General features: G+C 40.6%; 1 protein-coding gene across 6 annotated transcripts in view; it reads left to right on the plus strand.

The window, feature by feature from the left end:
• Nucleotides 1-12,167, plus strand: part of LOC128663629 (EVI5-like protein) — a 281,215-nt gene that overhangs the window by 37,872 nt on the left and 231,176 nt on the right. For all 6 annotated transcript variants that reach the window (XM_053718046.1, XM_053718048.1, XM_053718047.1 and 3 more), the window contains exon 3: nt 1-59. This exon is cut by the window's left edge and continues 110 nt beyond it. In XM_053718046.1, the coding sequence (XP_053574021.1) occupies nt 1-59 (59 nt within the window). The remainder of the gene's footprint in view (nt 60-12,167) is intronic.

Consider the following 12,167-nt stretch of genomic DNA (forward strand, 5'->3'; position numbering starts at 1 on the left):
GGGGACGCATTGTCACCCATTGGGAAGAATGGACTCGGAAGAAGGAGAAACTTTTGAAGGTTTGGTCTTTTGGTGTCATTCTTGCGTAACATAATAAACTCATGATTTAGCTAGAGCATGGAATTTTAAGCAACTTTTTAATTTACATTATTTATAAAATTTTCTTCTCTCTGTATCTTTTATTGAAAAGCAGGGAAGTAAGCTCAGTAGCGTGCATGTGCCTGGAGCACTCAATGGCAGCAGTTTTGCAAGAATGTTATCTATTTGCAAGAGCACTAGATGGCAGCACTATTTACTGCTAAGTAGTTACCCACACAGCTACCTAGGTATCTCTTCAATACAGAATACTATGGGAACAAAGCAAAGTTGATAAAAGAAAATTTAAAGTTGTATGCTCTGTCTGAATCACAAAATAATTTTTTGGGTTTTATATCCCTTTAATTCCAAATAAACAAAAAAAAAAGCACCCCAATATAGTTCCAAAGTTTGTCAGGGTGCCAGGAATCAGACTGAGACGAGAAGTGCAAAAAATAATCACACCTTTATTAATAGCAAAAAATAATAAAAAAGTCCACAAGTCAAATAACAAGCCAGGAGTCAAAACCAGAGCTGGTAGTCAGACAAGCCGAGTCAGGAGCCAAAGCGAATAGTCAGACGAGCCGGAATCAGGAACAAGGAGAACAGCAGAGTCAGGAACAAGCCAGGGATCAGGAACCAGGAACCAGGAAGGACGTCAGGCAGCCAGGTAATACACAGGAACTCTCACAAACAGGTCTGAGACAACGCAAGGGCAAAGCATACTGAACAGAGGCCCTTTAAATAATAAGTGATGACATCACAATTCTGAGACTGCAATCTGTCTCACATGGATGATGTACACCAGTCTGGCCATAAAAGGGCATGCAGGAAATGAGCAGCATCACACACTATGCACCAAAGTCAGCAAGAGAGGTGAGTAAAATGGCTGCCAGCAGCACATGACAAATAAAGCAGGGAAAAAACCCTGACAGTTTATTGGAGAGACAAGTACAAAAACAGCAACGTTTCGGGGACAACCCCCTTAATCATGCATGATGATTTGGATATCCCTTTAAATCCCAGGAGGTTTATAGACTATCTCTTATGTCTTGCATATTCCTTGCTGGAGCAGTTGACATGCATGTTTTTCTACACTGTTATATGTGGCCCTTTACAGGTTGTATGTACCATAGATTACCACAATAATCTTCCTAATCAGGAAATTATACAAAATGATGTTCTGTTGCTTAAATGTTGTATGTCGTCTCTATCACCCAGGCAAAGTGTTGCAGCAATTACAAAGTTGATTTAAGTAAGAGTTCGTATTAAGGCTGGAGCTAGAGGTACAGTTAGGGTTAGTGCTAGGATTGGGGATAAGTTTGCATTAAGAGTTAGAGCTAGGGTTGTGGCTATGTTTGGGATTATGGGTTACAGTTGTAGCTAGTGGAATATTTATGGCAAGAGTTAAATTAAGGCTAATATTAGGGTCAATGTTTAAACTTGGGTTTATTTTAGGGTTGTAGCAGAGGTTGGTGTGGGAGCCAGCCTTTGTTTTAGGGTTAGAGCTAAGGTTAAGCTTAAAAGGCCATAATAGTCAAAAAATTACATGCTCTACATTGTTAGAGCATGTAATTTTAAGAATATCGACCGTACACTATTGTGTGTTTAACCACCGCAAGGGAGCCCAGCTGGTCCCAAACAGAAACTTCCTCTGATCTAATCAGCAGCGTTATAGTGGCATGACTCAGCTGTGCAACTAGCGCTACTGTTTGGATCAGCGGTAGTTTCTGCTTAGGAGGGTTAAACACACAGTAGTGTAGCATCCATAGTCTTAAAGGGACACTAAACACAAAATTTGTCTTTCATGATTCAGGTAGAGAATACAATTTTAAATAACATTCCAATTTACTTCTAATCTAATTTGCTTCATTATTTAGAAATACTTTATTGAAGAAATAGCAATGCACATGGGTGAGCCAATCACACAAGGCATCTATGTGCAGCTACCAATCAGCAACTACTGAGCATACCTAGATATGCTGTTCAGCAAAGGATCTCAAGAGAATGAAGCAAATTAGATAATAGAAGTAAATTAGAAAGTTTTTTAAAACTGCATGCTTTTTCTAAATTATGAAAGAAAAAAATTGGGTTTCATGTCCCTTTAAAATTATATGCTCTAACGAATTAGAGCATGTCATTTTTTGACTATTATGGTCCGTTAAGGTGTGATGGATGGGTACAGTGTGTTGCTGTTTATTCTGCCATCAGAGACGATAACAGAGATTCTGTCCAACATAATATTATTGTTATTGTAATAATGTCCCTGGGTATTTTTTACCACACTATTATTGCTGGCAAAGATATTCTGAGGGTTTGTGGGCCGTACTGTATCTTGTCAGTGTATGGCTGGGTTATAATACAATATATTCAATAATTATTCTTTAAAATTAACCCCCAATAAAATGCATATACCAAGACAATAAAATGAATGTAAATTCCTGAATTCTTTTTTTATTAGTTAATATTTATAGACACATTGAAATATATTTGTAGAAAACCAGATATGAATCCATACTATGCAGTTTAAATTATTATAATATGCTATGCGAAGGTCATAAAAGTTGCCTTATTCACAATTGAATTGCATTACCTCACCACAATGAAATATTACAGTATGGGTCACTAACTTTAAGCAGTACAATCAGCTATATAGCCACAATTTATCCTATCTAATTCCAATTTAAAATATCAGAAATTGTATATATTATTTGTGCAAACAACTAACTCCTATGCCAATTTATCTAAGCTGAAATAAATTCTTAGTTATCTACAATTAAGACGGATAGCTCAGCATGCTAAGGCACTGTGGCTGAGCTCTGTAGCAACCCAAGGGTTGCAGGTTCGATCCCCAGCAAGGTCCACTCAGCCGTTCATCCTTCCGAGGTCGATAAAATGAGCAGTGTCTTGAGACCCTTACGGGTGATTAGCCGCTCTTTACAAGTATCCAATACATACATACATATATTTGCAAAGATAAATTACTTGGCATTAAGGATTAGTTTTAAAATACATAGGCTATGAAATACAAGGTTAAAATACAATTTTTTTCTTTAAATCTGCTAACTACAGTCACAATGAATGTTTGTTTTAAATATTACCTATATTTAGCAACTTTTTTATACTTTACCCAAAATGACCAACTCAATAATTCAGTTTCCAAAAACTTCTTTATTCCACCTCATATGAAAATAAGTGTCTTTGCAATGGATAATAAAAGGTAGCCCAATTTGCTTATAGTTTGACTGTGTCCCACACAACAGTTAGTCCACTAGCAAGTCAGCAGCCCCCTTTTTTCATCTTGCATATACCTTATATTGTCTTAATCATTGGTGAGAATATGGGAGGCCCTTATGGAAACTGATCTGTGATTCGCCCTCGGAGCTGTCCCTGGTCCGCCCTTAGATATTTGATTGGCTATGTGGATTTACATGTGTTCTAATAGATAATTCATTTGGCTGTCATACCATTCAAATCCCCTACGGGGCAGCAGATAACCAACAAATACAGTCCCACCATACTCATTGCTACATTCCAAATATCCTTATAAAAATGATTATTTAAAACATCATAACCTCTTGCATCAATCATTTACAACCTGAATTCCAGACAGGATATCATCATGTCAATTTTCTGATTACTCCAATATCAAACACAGTACGTTTTTAACATATTACATCAAAGTAATTCCTATACATTCATCTTATTATATTTTTAAGAGATGTATTTAAAGTTTCATAAACATTTAGTGCATAACCATATGACATGACTTAGGTCATCCCATGCAGGCAATCCTGTATTTAGCATCTTTTAGCCCCATCTGGAAGATAGAAAAACAATATGTTATATATATTTCTAAAATGGGATTATTACAATTGTTATTTAATCTATTACAAATCTGAATTGTATTTCCTATGTGTGTGTGTGTATGTATGTGTGTGTGTATATATATATATATATATATATGTAAAGAGACAAAGTGCACTCCTAACTTGCAGAACCAGGCCTTGGGTGCAGCAAATAATATCAAATATGAGCAGAAGGAAAGCGCACTCCAAAGGGCTTGTGTTTAAATATTCACCTTTAATGTGAACGTTTTCGAGCTTATGCAGCACGTCCTCAGACAGGCAAGATATGAACAGTTACACTTACCACCACCGTGACTAAATACCCATCCTACTACTACGTCACACTCTACACGTTGGACACACCCCCCAGTGTCGGCCGTGTCAGTGCTGCGAAGAAACAGGAACCCAAGTGACATAAAACATTACATAAAAGCAAGTCAACTGTTAATGATAGATACACAGCAGGATATGGCACATAGTAATGTAAATATACAGCGGCAAGTGGATTGCTGTAATCGCGTTGCCATAGTGACAATACAACAAACAAATCCATTGGATAATGTCCTAAAGCCAATCAAAGCTAAGTATAACGAAATAGACTGTCAAAACTTAAAATGAAAAAGTTGCCATAAACAACAAAATAGGACCAGCAATCATACTATGTGTGATCGTTACGCTGAGAGAGCTCAGAACCGAACAGCGGGTGAAAATCAACCCAAAGACACCATAATCACAAGAAAATTCTGTACGCTCACACAGTCGACGGTCACCATAGTAACCACCAAACACAGGCGGTGATGAATAACATTGAATGCCGATAAGAGAAAAAGCAATCTAGTAGTAAGGAACAGGAAATAGAGGAATGCTGGTCACTCAGCTAATACACAAACGTCCGTCAGTGTGTGGGGGCTCAGACAAAACATTAAAGAGGACAAACATCGTCCTAAGCGTAGTTCGCACATGATCAGTCAGTTTGAACGCACACATGACTGACGGACTGGGAAAGATAAAAAAGTTCCTACAAGGGTTAAAGGTAACTGTGAGTACCAGTCAGAAACAAGAGAAAAAAAGAGTAAGCACGACCATAAGACTTAGGCAAAAACACAAATTAAAAGTGAAAAGTAAAAAATATTTGATATTGCAAGTAAGCCATTATAGAGAGACAGAAGTTTGGCATGCAGAATAGGAATGTCATATAGGTAACCTAACAGTGAAAGGCAAGTATGAAGAAAGAACCATATATAATGGATGGTGACTCTCAATAGACATGATAAATAGATTATGGCTCTCTATCGGTCATATTGGTGTATCTAGATCTTATCGGCATTCAATGTTATTCATCACCGCCTGTGTTTGGTGGTTACTATGGTGACAGTCGACTGTGTGAGCGTACAGAATTTTCTTGTGATTATGGTGTCTTTGGGTTGATTTTCACCCGCTGTTCGGTTCTGAGCTCTCTCAGCATAACTATCACACATAGTATGATTGCTGGTCCTATTTCTCTTGTTAAGTGTATCCAGTCCACGGATCATCCATTACTTATGGGATATTAACTCCTCCCCAACAGGAAGTGCAAGAGGATTCACCCAGCAGAGCTGCTATATAGCTCCTCCCCTAACTGCCATTACCAGTCATTCTCTTGCACCCAACGAATAGATAGGATGTGTGAGAGGACTGTGGTGATTATACTTAGTTTCATACCTTCAATCAAAAGTTTGTTATTTTATAATAGCACCGGAGTGTGTTATTCCTTCTCTGGTAGAATTTGAAGAAGAATCTACCTGAGTTTTTCTATGATTTTAGCCGGAGTAGTTAAGATCATATTGCTGTTTCTCGGCCATCTGAGGAGAGGTAAACTTCAGATCAGGGGACAGCGGGCAGATTAATCTGCAAAGAGGTATGTAGCAGCTTATTATTTTCTGACAATGGAATTGATGAGAAAATTCTGCCATACCGATATAATGTAAACTCAGCCTTAAATGCAGTAGCAGCAACTGGTATCAGGCTGTCATGTATGTATATTTTACACTTCAGTATTCTGGGGAATGGCACTTCACTGGAATTATACTGTATGCATAAAACTTTAGCCTAATTTGCAGGGACTAGCAACAGGCTTTTTAATAACACTCAATTTATTAATGTTAAACGTTTTTTGCTGGCATGTAAAATCGTTTAATTTTCTGAGGTACTGGGTGAAAAAATGTTTTGGGCACTATTTTTTTCCACTTGGCAGTCGTTTTATTTAATTTATGACAGTTTACTGATCTCTCTCACTGTTATGTGTGAGTGTGAGGGGCCTTTTTTGGTGCTTTTGCTACGCATCAAAAAATTCAGTCAGAAGTTTATTGTCTTCCCTGCATGATCCGGTTCATCTCTACAGAACTCAGGGGTCTTCAAAACTTGTTTTGAGGGAGGTAATCACTCACAGCAGAGCTGTGAGATTGTAGTTGACTGTGATAAAAAAACGTTTATTTCTGTATTTTTTTTTTTTTTTTTTTTCTGCTATCAGGGTTAGTTATCCTTTGCTAATGGGAGCAATCCTTTGCTAAAATTGTGTTTTTTATAAAGATTTGATGCTATAACTTTTCAGTTTATTAATTTTCAACTGTCATAACTTTTTCTGTGCTTCTTATAGGCACAGTACGTTTTCATATTATAGTAAATTACTTGAAAAGTATTTCCAAGTTGCTAGTTTATTTGCTAGTGTGTTAAACATGTCTGATTCAGAGGAAGATATCTGTGCTATATGTGCTAAAGCCAAAGTGGAGCCCAATAGAAATTTATGTACTAACTGTATTGATGCTACTTTAAATAAAAGTCAATCTGTACAAATTGAACATATTTCACCAAACAACGAGGGGAGAGTTATGCCGACTAACTCGCCTCACGTGTCAGTACCTGCATCTCCCGCTCGGGAGGTGCGTGATATTGTAGCGCCGAGTACATCTGGGCGGCCATTACAAATCACATTACAGGATATGGCTACTGTTATGACTGAAGTTTTGGCTAAATTACCAGAACTAAGAGGTAAGCGTGATCACTCTGGGGTGAGAACAGAGTGCGCTGATAATATTAGGGCCATGTCAGACACTGCGTCACAATTTGCAGAACATGAGGACGGAGAGCTTCATTCTGCGGGTGACGGTTCTGATCCAAACAAACTGGATTCAGATATTTCAAATTTTAAATTTAAGCTGGAAAACCTCCGTGTATTACTAGGGGAGGTGTTAGCGGCTCTGAATGATTGTAACACAGTTGCAATACCAGAGAAAATGTGTAGGTTGGATAAATATTTTGCGGTACCGGCGAGTACTGACGTTTTTCCTATACCTAAGAGACTTACTGAAATTGTTACTAAGGAGTGGGATAGACCCGGTGTGCCGTTCTCACCCCCTCCGATATTTAGAAAGATGTTTCCAATAGACGCCACCACACGGGACTTATGGCAAACGGTCCCTAAGGTGGAGGGAGCAGTTTCTACTTTAGCTAAGCGTACCACTATCCCGGTGGAGGATAGCTGTGCCTTTTCAGATCCAATGGATAAAAAGTTAGAGGGTTACCTTAAGAAAATGTTTGTTCAACAAGGTTTTATATTGCAACCTCTTGCATGCATTGCGCCTGGCACGGCTGCAGCAGCATTTTGGTTTGAGTCTCTGGAAGAGACACTTGAATCAGCTCCATTAGATGAGATTACACACAAGCTTAAAGCCCTTAAGTTAGCTAACTCATTTATTTCAGATGCCGTAGTACATTTAACTAAACTTACGGCTAAGAATTCCGGATTCGCCATTCAGGCACGCAGAGCACTGTGGCTAAAATCCTGGTCAGCTGACGTTACTTCTAAATCTAAATTGCTTAATATACCTTTCAAAGGGCAGACCTTATTCGGGCCCGGGTTGAAAGAAATTATCGCTGACATTACAGGAGGTAAAGGCCATGCCCTGCCTCAAGACAGAGCCAAACCTAAGGCTAGACAGTCTAATTTTCGTTCCTTTCGTAATTTCAAAGCAGGAGCAGCATCAACTTCCTCTGCACCAAAACAGGAAGGAGCTGTTGCTCGCTACAGACAAGGCTGGAGACCTAACCAGTCCTGGAACAAGGGCAAGCAGGCCAGGAAACCTGCTGCTGCCCCTAAGACAGCATGAATCGAGGGCCCCCGATCCGGGAACGGATCTAGTGGGGGGCAGACTTTCTCTCTTCGCCCAGGCTTGGGCAAGAGATGTACAGGATCCCTGGGCGTTAGAGATCATATCTCAGGGATACCTTCTAGACTTCAAATTCTCTCCCCCAAGAGGGAGATTTCATCTGTCAAGGTTGTCAACAAACCAAATAAAGAAAGAGGCGTTTCTACGCTGCGTACAAGATCTTTTATTAATGGGAGTGATCCATCCGGTTCCGCGGTCGGAACAAGGACAAGGGTTTTACTCAAATCTGTTTGTGGTTCCCAAAAAAGAGGGAACTTTCAGGCCAATCTTGGATTTAAAGATCCTAAACAAATTCCTAAGAGTTCCATCGTTCAAAATGGAAACTATTCGGACAATTTTACCCATGATCCAAAAGGGTCAGTACATGACCACAGTGGATTTAAAGGATGCTTACCTTCACATACCGATTCACAAAGATCATTACCGGTATCTAAGGTTTGCCTTTCTAGACAGGCATTACCAGTTTGTAGCTCTTCCATTCGGATTGGCTACGGCTCCGAGAATCTTCACAAAGGTTCTGGGTGCTCTTCTGGCGGTACTAAGACCGCGAGGAATTGCGGTAACTCCGTACCTAGACGACATTCTGATACAAGCTTCAAGCTTTCAAACTGCCAAGTCTCATACAGAGTTAGTACTGGCATTTCTAAGGTCGCATGGATGGAAGGTGAACGAAAAGAAGAGTTCTCTCTTTCCACTCACAAGAGTTCCCTTCTTGGGGACTCTTATAGATTCTGTAGAAATGAAGATTTACCTGACAGAAGACAGGTTAACAAAGCTTCAAAATGCATGCCGTGTCCTTCATTCCATTCAACACCCGTCAGTAGCTCAATGCATGGAGGTGATCGGCTTAATGGTAGCAGCAATGGACATAGTACCCTTTGCACGTCTACATCTCAGACCGCTGCAATTGTGCATGCTAAGTCAGTGGAATGGGGATTACTCAGACTTGTCCCCTACTCTGAATCTGGATCAAGAGACCAGAAATTCTCTTCTATGGTGGCTTTCTCGGCCACATCTGTCCAGGGGGATGCCATTCAGCAGGCCGGACTGGACAATTGTAACGACAGACGCCAGCCTACTAGGTTGGGGCGCTGTCTGGAATTCTCTGAAGGCTCAGGGACAATGGAATCAGGAGGAGAGTCTCCTACCAATAAACATTCTGGAATTGAGAGCAGTTCTCAATGCCCTTCTGGCTTGGCCCCAGTTAACAACTCGGGGGTTCATCAGGTTTCAGTCGGACAACATCACGACTGTAGCTTACATCAACCATCAGGGAGGGACAAGAAGCTCCCTAGCAATGATGGAAGTATCAAAGATAATTCGCTGGGCAGAGTCTCACTCTTGCCACCTGTCAGCAATCCACATCCCGGGAGTGGAGAACTGGGAGGCGGATTTCTTAAGTCGTCAGACTTTTCATCCGGGGGAGTTGGAACTTCATCCGGAGGTCTTTGCCCAAATACTTCGACGTTGGGGCAAACCAGAGATAGATCTCATGGCGTCTCGACAGAACGCCAAGCTTCCTCGTTACGGGTCCAGATTCAGGGATCCGGGAGCGGTTCTGATAGATGCTTTGACAGCACCTTGGACCTTCGGGATGGCTTATGTGTTTCCACCCTTCCCGATGCTTCCTCGATTGATTGCCAGAATCAAACAGGAGAGAGCATCAGTGATTCTAATAGCGCCTGCATGGCCACGCAGGACTTGGTATGCAGATCTAGTGGACATGTCATCCTGTCCACCTTGGTCGCTACCTCTGAAACAGGACTTTCTGATCCAGGGTCCCTTCAAACATCAAAATCTAATTTCTCTGAAGCTGACTGCTTGGAAATTGAACGCTTGATTTTATCAAAACGTGGTTTCTCCAACATAGGTGTGTCCGGTCCACGGCGTCATCCTTACTTGTGGGATATTCTCTTCCCCAACAGGAAATGGCAAAGAGCCCAGCAAAGCTGGTCACATGATCCCTCCTAGGCTCCGCCTACCCCAGTCATTCTCTTTGCCGTTGTACAGGCAACATCTCCACGGAGATGGCTTAGAGTTTTTTAGTGTTTAACTGTAGTTTTTATTATTCAATCAAGAGTTTGTTATTTTAAAATAGTGCTGGTATGTACTATTTACTCTGAAACAGAAAAGAGATGAAGATTTCTGTTTGTAAGAGGAAAATGATTTTAGCAACCGTTACTAAAATCCATGGCTGTTCCACACAGGACTGTTGAGAGGAATTAACTTCAGTTGGGGGAACAGTGAGCAGTCTTTTGCTGCTTGAGGTATGACACATTCTAACAAGACGATGTAATGCTGGAAGCTGTCATTTTCCCTATGGGATCCGGTAAGCCATTTTTATTCAGATAGTAAATAAGGGCTTCACAAGGGCTTATTAAGACTGTAGACATTTTCTGGGCTAAATCGATTCATATATTAACATATTTAGCCTTGAGGAATCATTTAATCTGGGTATTTTGGTAAAATAATATCGGCAGGCACTGTTTTAGACACCTTATTCTTTAGGGGCTTTCCCTAATCATAGGCAGAGCCTCATTTTCGCGCCGGTATTGTGCACTTGTTTTTGAGAGGCATGACATGCAGTCGCATGTGTGAGGAGCTCTAATACATAGAAAAGACTTTCTGAAGGCGTCATTTGGTATCGTATTCCCCTTTGGGCTTGGTTGGGTCTCAGCAAAGCAGATACCAGGGACTGTAAAGGGGTTAAAGTTAAAAACGGCTCCGGTTCCGTTATTTTAAGGGTTAAAGCTTCCAAATTTGGTGTGCAATACTTTTAAGGCTTTAAGACACTGTGGTGAAATTTTGGTGAATTTTGAACAATTCCTTCATACTTTTTCGCAATTGCAGTAATAAAGTGTGTTCAGTTTAAAATTTAAAGTGACAGTAACGGTTTTATTTTAAAACGTTTTTTGTACTTTGTTATCAAGTTTATGCCTGTTTAACATGTCTGAACTACCAGATAGACTGTGTTCTGAATGTGGGGAAGCCAGGGTTCCTTCTCATTTAAATAAATGTGATTTATGTGACACTGAAAATGATGCCCAAGATGATTCCTCAAGTGAGGGGAGTAAGCATGGTACTGCATCATTCCCTCCTTCGTCTACACGAGTCTTGCCCACTCAGGAGGCCTCTAGTACATCTAGCGCGCCAATACTCCTTACTATGCAACAATTAACGGCTGTAATGGATAATTCTATCAAAAACATTTTAGCCAAAATGCCCACTTATCAGCGTAAGCGCGACTGCTCTGTTTTAGATACTGAAGAGCATGAGGACGCTGATGATAATGGTTCTGAAATGCCCCTACACCAGTCTGAGGGGGCCAGGGAGGTTTTGTCTGAGGGAGAAATTTCGGATTCAGGGAAAATTTCTCAACAAGCTGAACCCGATGTGATTACATTTAAATTTAAGTTGGAACATCTCCGCGCTCTGCTTAAGGAGGTATTATCCACTCTGGATGATTGTGAGAATTTGATCATCCCAGAGAAACTATGTAAAATGGACAAGTTCCTAGAGGTCCCGGGGCTCCCAGAAGCTTTTCCTATACCCAAGCGGGTGGCGGACATTGTAAATAAAGAATGGGAAAGGCCCGGTATACCTTTCGTCCCTCCCCCCATATTTAAAAAATTGTTTCCTATGGTCGACCCCAGAAAGGACTTATGGCAGACAGTCCCCAAGGTCGAGGGAGCGGTTTCTACTTTAAACAAACGCACCACTATACCCATAGAAGATAGTTGTGCTTTCAAAGATCCTATGGATAAAAAATTAGAAGGTTTGCTTAAAAAGATGTTTGTTCAGCAGGGTTACCTTCTACAACCAATTTCATGCATTGTCCCTGTCACTACAGCCGCGTGTTTCTGGTTCGATGAGCTAGTAAAGGCGATCGATAGTGATTCTCCTCCTTATGAGGAGATTATGGACAGAATCCGTGCTCTCAAATTGGCTAATTCTTTCACCCTAGACGCCACTTTGCAATTGGCTAGGTTAGCGGCGAAAAATTCTGGTTTTGCTATTGTGGCGCGCAGAGCGCTTTGGT

Source organism: Bombina bombina, chromosome 6, assembly GCF_027579735.1.
Source record: "Bombina bombina isolate aBomBom1 chromosome 6, aBomBom1.pri, whole genome shotgun sequence".
NCBI classification, from domain to species: domain Eukaryota; kingdom Metazoa; phylum Chordata; class Amphibia; order Anura; family Bombinatoridae; genus Bombina; species Bombina bombina.